The sequence below is a fragment of the Sinocyclocheilus rhinocerous genome, unplaced genomic scaffold (assembly GCF_001515625.1).
Source record: "Sinocyclocheilus rhinocerous isolate Xijiao unplaced genomic scaffold, SAMN03320098_v1.1 scaffold642, whole genome shotgun sequence".
Taxonomy (NCBI): domain Eukaryota; kingdom Metazoa; phylum Chordata; class Actinopteri; order Cypriniformes; family Cyprinidae; genus Sinocyclocheilus; species Sinocyclocheilus rhinocerous.
In genome coordinates, this window is record NW_015626390.1 from 1530017 (window position 1) to 1537201 (window position 7185).

The 7185-nt window shown below is 37.4% G+C and overlaps 1 protein-coding gene across 2 annotated transcripts in view; it reads left to right on the plus strand.

The window, feature by feature from the left end:
- Positions 1 to 1665, plus strand: part of LOC107713764 (enoyl-CoA delta isomerase 2, mitochondrial-like) — a 10520-nt gene extending 8855 nt beyond the window's left edge. For both annotated transcript variants that reach the window (XM_016519375.1, XM_016519382.1), the window contains 3 exons: positions 261 to 350; positions 782 to 925; positions 1058 to 1665. In XM_016519375.1, coding sequence (XP_016374861.1) covers positions 261 to 350; positions 782 to 925; positions 1058 to 1213 — 390 coding nt within the window. In that variant the 3' untranslated portion in view covers positions 1214 to 1665. The remainder of the gene's footprint in view (positions 1 to 260; positions 351 to 781; positions 926 to 1057) is intronic.
- The last annotated feature ends 5520 nt before the right edge of the window (positions 1666 to 7185 follow it).

The window sequence follows — 7185 nt, forward strand, 5'->3', positions numbered from 1 at the left end:
TTTTTCTTATGAAGTATTCTAATTTGTTGATAGTGAATTGGTGGGTTTTTGTTAAATGTGAGCCAAAATCATCACAATTAAAAGAACCAAAGACTTAAATTACTTCAGTCTGTGTGCATTGAATTTATTTAATACACGAGTTTCACAATTTGAGTTGAATTACTGAAATAAATGAACTTTTCCACGACATTCTAATTTATTGAGATGCACCTGTATATCTGCATGTATTTTGGCTTTCTGTCCCTTTGTTTTGTGTGTAGGCGACGTTTCACACACCCTTCAGTCAGCTGGGTCAGAGTCCAGAGGGCTGCTCTTCATATCTTTTCCCCAAAATTATGGGTGCGGCAAAGGTATGAACATCCGCTGAAATTTGAGATTAATCAGTTTATTATAAAAAAAAAAATATCACAATGATAATCACAGTACAATTTATTTTTTTTATCAGCTAACAGCACTTATATACATACAGTGGACTACATTATATGGGGAAAAAATCTAATTGCAGTTTTTCTGCTAAAAATTCTGATTGCAATTTCTGGCCAGAAATGGTGTGATTTATATAATAACATGACTATAAAATTATAATAATAATAAATATTTGTTTTATTATAAATGCTATTACTAAATAAAAATATTACACAAAATAAATAAATATGCTTATTTCAATATTTCACCATAAAAAAATTGTAAAACACAGCCTAATTTTCATTTTTGGGTGAACTAACCCTTTAATATTTTTCTCAGATATGTTCTTTAGAGTCTGTTTGTCCTCTCTGTTCAGGCTAGCGAGATGCTGTTGTTTAATAAGAAGCTGACGGCCGCACAGGCCTGTGAAGTAGGTCTGGTGACTGAGGTCTTTCCTGAAAGCTCCTTCCAGTCCGAGGTGTGGACCAGACTGAAGGCCTATGCCAAACTGCCCAGGAACGTAAGTGCTCAGGCTGCTTGAATTGTGATGTACTAGTGTTGAAAAAATGAGTCTAATTATCATTCTCAGGTAAAAGGATCTTGTTGCATGAAAACAAATGCTAATCATGGTCGTTTTCTCGTACCTCTTCAGTCTCTGGCCCTGTCGAAGCAGCTGATCCGCGTGGTGGAGAAAGAGAAACTTCACGCCGTGAACGACGCAGAGGTGGAGAGACTGGTGGAGCGCTGGCTCTCAGATGAATGCATGCAGGCCATCATGAGCTTCTTCCAAGCCAAGTCTAAACTTTGAGAAGACCCCATGGAGCCATTCAACATACAACCTCTTCCCAAAATGACCTTGCTTTTGCAATAGATTTTCCAGTTAACCCTATATCCTACAAACAACAGAAAGAATCACCCAACTCATCTAAACAGTGGATTGTATAGGATTTGTATAGCATTGGATGATGTATACATAACATGAGAGCTTTTATTTAGTCTTTCTGTCATAACAGTTTAATTAGACGACCATGTAATATAGTGTTTTGGAACAAAATGAACCGTCTGTTCCATTTACTGTACCAGACGTGCACTTAGTAGGTTGTAACACTCAGTGCCTTTACTAATGTGAATGCATTTGTGTTCTTTTATCTGAGGGCCAAAAATCAGTATACTCCGTTTCAGATGTATCAATACATTAAATAATTTGTAGTCTTTTGACATTTTGTCCTGAATACAGTTTTAATACCTACTTAAATACAACCTGTGAGTGTCTTGTTTTATATATTTCATATATTTATATGTAAGGGATAATTAACGGTTTGCCGTGCATTGAAGGATTTTAAATGCATGACGTGGAGGCCAAGAACCACCCGACGTGAAGTGCATTTAAAATCCTTTAATGCACGGTAAGCCGTTGATTATCCCGCTTATTCCATGGTCATTTGCCAAGTTATAGACAAGTTAAAACTAGTACTTTGCAGCGCAATATTTGACCGGAAGGGTAAACATTACGGTTATTTTCGTCAGTTACGGCTCGTTAGCTCTAGCATTCTGCCCGCTTCAAATCAGACACAGAGATGAAAAAGTGAGGTAAGATCACATTTATTTGAATGAATTATAGCATTTATTTCAATTAATTATCGATCGAGAGAGAGAGAGAGAGAGATGACAGTTGTGTGTGCGTTATAGCCAGTTATAGCATGCCTGCCAGCCAATCAGAATCCAATATTCAGACAGACATGTATATCTTTTTTTTTTTCAGTGCTGGGTAGTAACTGATTACATCTGGATTATGTAATAAGATTCCAAAATACATGTTATTAGATTATTTTACATTTTTAAATATTTGTAATCAGACTACAGATACTTTTTATTGATGACATGATTACATAATATTCACACAAAAGCAATAAATTATTCATTATTTATTAATTCTCCATAAATCATCTTTTTTCATTAAACTCACAAACCCCCAGCAGGTCCTTCACGAATCCCAGTTTAGGAAACCTTGAGATAATATAATGTTTAATGCACTTCATGTTGATGATAATAATAATGAATGGAATACGTTTTCTTTCTCTTTGAATTTGTATATTAATATGGTACAAGATTATCCTATTTAAATCAATCTGATAAACATGTGTGATAAAAAGTAATCTGATTATATTACCCAATTTAATGGATTATGGTACTATCTACAATTTTTGTCCTGTAATTTGGAATCTGTAATCTATCCAGCACTGTTAGTATTAATTACTATGTGAAATCACTAATTCTATTCGAACTGGTGGTCATTACAAAGCAAATGCAGCAGATGGCAGAGCACACCAGAGAAATTTCGTGATTTGTTCCTTTAGTTAGGCCTAATATCATGAAGCTGTTGTTATAATAAACAAAGCGTGAATGTTGTTTTCAAGCCCATTTTGTATACATTTGAATAAACTGATGTTACTGTGTTCATGTTAAACCTACCGCTGTTTAACAACTATTTCAAACGTGTACGACACTGAAAATAATCACATTTCATCTGAACACCTGTGTTCTTCCTCAGTGTAAACCGCCAGGTCTAACAGGTGTTCTGCACACATTTTGCATCTCCCACCTCGTTTGCCTAAGTTAACCTGTTTGTGACCGATAGCGAAAACCCCTTTCTAGTTTTGTTAGGGAAAGTGATGTCGCGTCTGAAAGGTTAGGAACTCTTTATCATCAGTGGGCAAAACTTCTGTCTGGAGTTGGTGGGTATAGTTAGGGTTCACTGACTCGTACAGTGTGTTATTGAGGATTATGAATGTCAGAGCGGAGCAAACGTCACCGAGTCAGACGCTCAGTCTGCTTCACAACGTGGAACTTGTCAAGTGACCTTTTTGGAAAGAGTAATTTAACAACAACAAGAAGTGTATTTTGGTCATATTCAAATTATGATGTGAAAATAGATACCACATGCTGATTACGTAACATTGTTGATGCTATGGGGGAAAAAAAGCTATTTGCATTCAGTCGCTGAACTGCACAATGAACGTCTTCAGCATGCGAAGTGTGGCGTCAAAGTGGCCAGGCCTAAATCAAAAAGTGTATTTTTAAACTTTCCTTTCTATGAGTCATAAGCTTCATAACGCCAAATGATTTGATAGAGACCAGATAGAGTAGCTGCATTATGCTACACAAGGGGTCTCTAGACTTGGGTCTACAATACTGACTGGATGCATTTACACATACAAAACGGTCATTTATAACCTATTGCCTTATATCAAGATTTATTGCCATAGGCCTATATATGTTACCTGTAAGGCAATATAGAATTTTCACATATGCAGCCTACATTCCCATGGTATATAAAGATATAAATTATATTTAAAAAACCATATATAACATCCCAATATTAAAATGTGTATATGTACATGTTAATAATAGGCTATCTATATGATGCTTTTATATAGCAATCATATGTCAATTTTATTTATATATATGCAACTTTATTAAAACATTTTTTAATATGATGTTTTATGATGGATATGCATATACATGTCAAAAATATGTCAAGAAATGTATAATACATACACATATTTGTAAGGGCTAGACATATGTTAATATATGAAATTGTTCCAATTTAACATGTTTCACATATGCTTTTAATTCATATGACAATATAGTTTGAATATTATTAAACAATATAGGAATAGTTGTTTTATTTTATTTGTTCATTATTATTATCATCGTCATCATCATCATTATTATTATTATTATTTTGTCAATACAATGAATGCCGATGAGATCCAGTGTTGTTTGAACCCCACTTTGACATTCAGAATACAGTATCTGCATTTGTGTTTTACATTAAAAAAAGACATTCAGGTCATTTTGGAATTAAATGAGGGTGAGTAAATAATTTTTTAATTTTTTTTAGGTGAGCTGTCCCCTTAACCAGAAATACTGATGCTCATTTCCTTTATATGAATAACATTTTGTTGATTAAAATTGCATGATGAGAGTGTCTATCGCCCAGTACCACTACCTTTTTACTAGTAATAGCAAATAGCAATTTGTTTTTGCTAATACAATTCTTTTAAGCAATTTTAAGAAATTTGATTTCTACCATATATAGTAGAACCAATCTTCTTTTTCAACCCATCTGAAGCTCAGCAAAACTCTCAGAATCGGACAGTAGGTCTGTGGTTAGCACATGTGTTGAACTGCGGTTCTTTCATGGGGATGCAGGTTCGAATCCAGCATACATCACATTCCTGACAGTGTGTTCCATAAAAAGGCCATAAATGCCCATAAATGCAATAAAAAAAGCCCCTGACAGCAGGTACTGTGTTCCCAGCTGAAACTGTGGCCCTCTGCTCGTAAAACACTAGACGAAACGGAGCGAGGTCCACACCTCTTTCCTCTCACTGTTTGGCAGATAGTAGTTAAAAATGCCGCCGCACGGCTGATGAACGAGTGTACCTGCTTAAGTTTGGAATCACCCACAGGAAAAGGCCTAAAGTAACCCTAGTGCGTAAAAATAAGACCCTGTGGAAACTCAAGCAAAACGGGAGATGATTTCCTCCAAGCTGAGGGAAAACTCTCAGGAGTCAAGGTCTAACCTCACAGCTGAGGACAAAGAAAGAGCTTTGGATTTCAGTCCGTGCCCCAGTTTTGCTAAGACAGTCCAATATGAAAACCCACGAGACGGTTCTCTCCCAGAATTAAAAAAAAGCATGGCTTCTCTCAAAGAGCGCATGTTTCGAGTTATGCACTAATATGCCTCCTCTGAAGACTACTTATGTCACCTGTGACAGAATCCATAATTCACTTTCCAGCCACACGGATACATTAGGTATCTTTTGGGTTGTCCTACAGAGACCGTAAAAATTGACCTTTCTAAGTCTTGTAAAGCTGCAGGTTGTGATTTAAAGGCCATCTTCCTCCAAACCCAGACTGGGTTTCACTGGTCTGTGAGCTTTCTGTCTTTTTCACCGTCGTTTTCTGACATCCATTGTCAGGATGTTCACTCCACACGCTACTGCAAATATCGACTCCAGGGGCAAGAATAGGATACACCTTGTACAAACTCGGGAATCCCACCAGGTGCTGGGAGACTGGAAAGGCAAAACACATCCATCACAGAGCTCCGCTATTGGCAGGATTGAGCGCTGGCTCAAAGCACAGGCCAGTGTTTGTCTAGCTGGGGTTGAGATCTCCAACGCACTGGAGGAAACCATCATCATTTGGAGAAAACTATCCACATTTACTCATTATGTCGTTCCAAAGCCATATGACTTTCCTTCTTCTGTAGAACAAGAAAGAAGTTTTGAAAAATGTTTGCCATTCTCTTAAGAGTAAGACCGTACCATAAAACCATAATCATAAAAGAAGTCTTCATGTGCTAAATCAGTGAATAAAGAAGAATCATGTGCTAAATCAGTGGTTCTCAACCTTTTTACTTGAAGGCACCCCATTGTCCAACACAGAATTTGAAAGTCCCTCATATCCATAGTTTTCAATCACATGACTGGCGTCCAGACCAGACCATTCAAATAACTGCAGCGGAGGCCTGTCAATTTTCCATCCGTTTCAAGCCAAGAATATTTAGATAATCTCTCAAAAGAAGAAAAACAAAGATAGGTGGACAAACTGCAAGTTTCTCTGCCGTAGTATCTCAATCACTATAAACAGCAGGACAATCTAAGGGTGTACTCACACTAGACCTTTTGAACCATGCCCAAGCGTGTTTGACCCCCAAAGCCCGGTTTGTTTGACTAGTGTGATTGCTCCGTTCGTTTAGCCGTCCCTGGCTCGGTTGGAAGAGTTCAGCTGGGCTCCGGAGCACGGAACAGCTACTATTTTGTGTGTGCTACTGTCCTAATTACAACCCAGTCTCATAAAAATACGTACCTCTGCGTACATTTCTGCAACACCGTTTTTACGTACCTTACTGCACGTTTCGCCGCAGTTTCAAAGAGAAATGTCCACTGAGTGGTGCTAAAACACGGGTTCAATACGTCAACCCTGGCACGTTTTCATTACGTTGATATAGGTACGTATTGCTGTGTTTTTATTACATTGCTTCAGGTACGTATTGCGGCAATTCAGAATTCAAATATCCGGGGACTGTCCCTAAAAGTTAATGCTCTATAGTGTTGGAAATATGCCCTACGCCAAACCCAACCCTAAACCTACCCGATAGTGTTAACAAATGCAAAACTGATATAAAAACACATTTGTTGATGCAACCGTGCCATTTGAACTTCCTTATATGCAGATTTAAGCTATTACGACTGCAAACATATTCTATTACTACTACTACAGTACACTTTTAAATTAATTTAATTAAATCAAGAATATTTAGGTTTAGAACTGGCCTGGTTCTCACCTTATTGATGAACAGGAATTGTAGTTCGCGAGTATGCTGCAAATTCTTTCAGTAACGTCAGCTGCCTCCGTAATAATTCTCTGATACAAACAAGTGAAAATCGCTGCACGGCATAAATTAAAAATGTATTAGGCAGAAAATTAGCGAAAGTGGTTTTCTCCGTTATCTCGTACATGATGTAAGCGTGCTCCGGTAGGGAGGGGCGATATTCATGCTTGGGCTTGGTTTAAGCAAAGTTTATAGAAATACAAAGACAGTTCACTCCTATACTTATGAATGGGAGAAACTGCAATGCGCAATATGGCGGAATAGTCCCGCCTTCTAAATGAAAGAACCAATTGCTGATTGGTAAAGTCATTGCGTCACTGCAGCGGCCATTAGAAGCTCATAGCTCATAGAATCCTGAGGCTGGACCAGCCAAT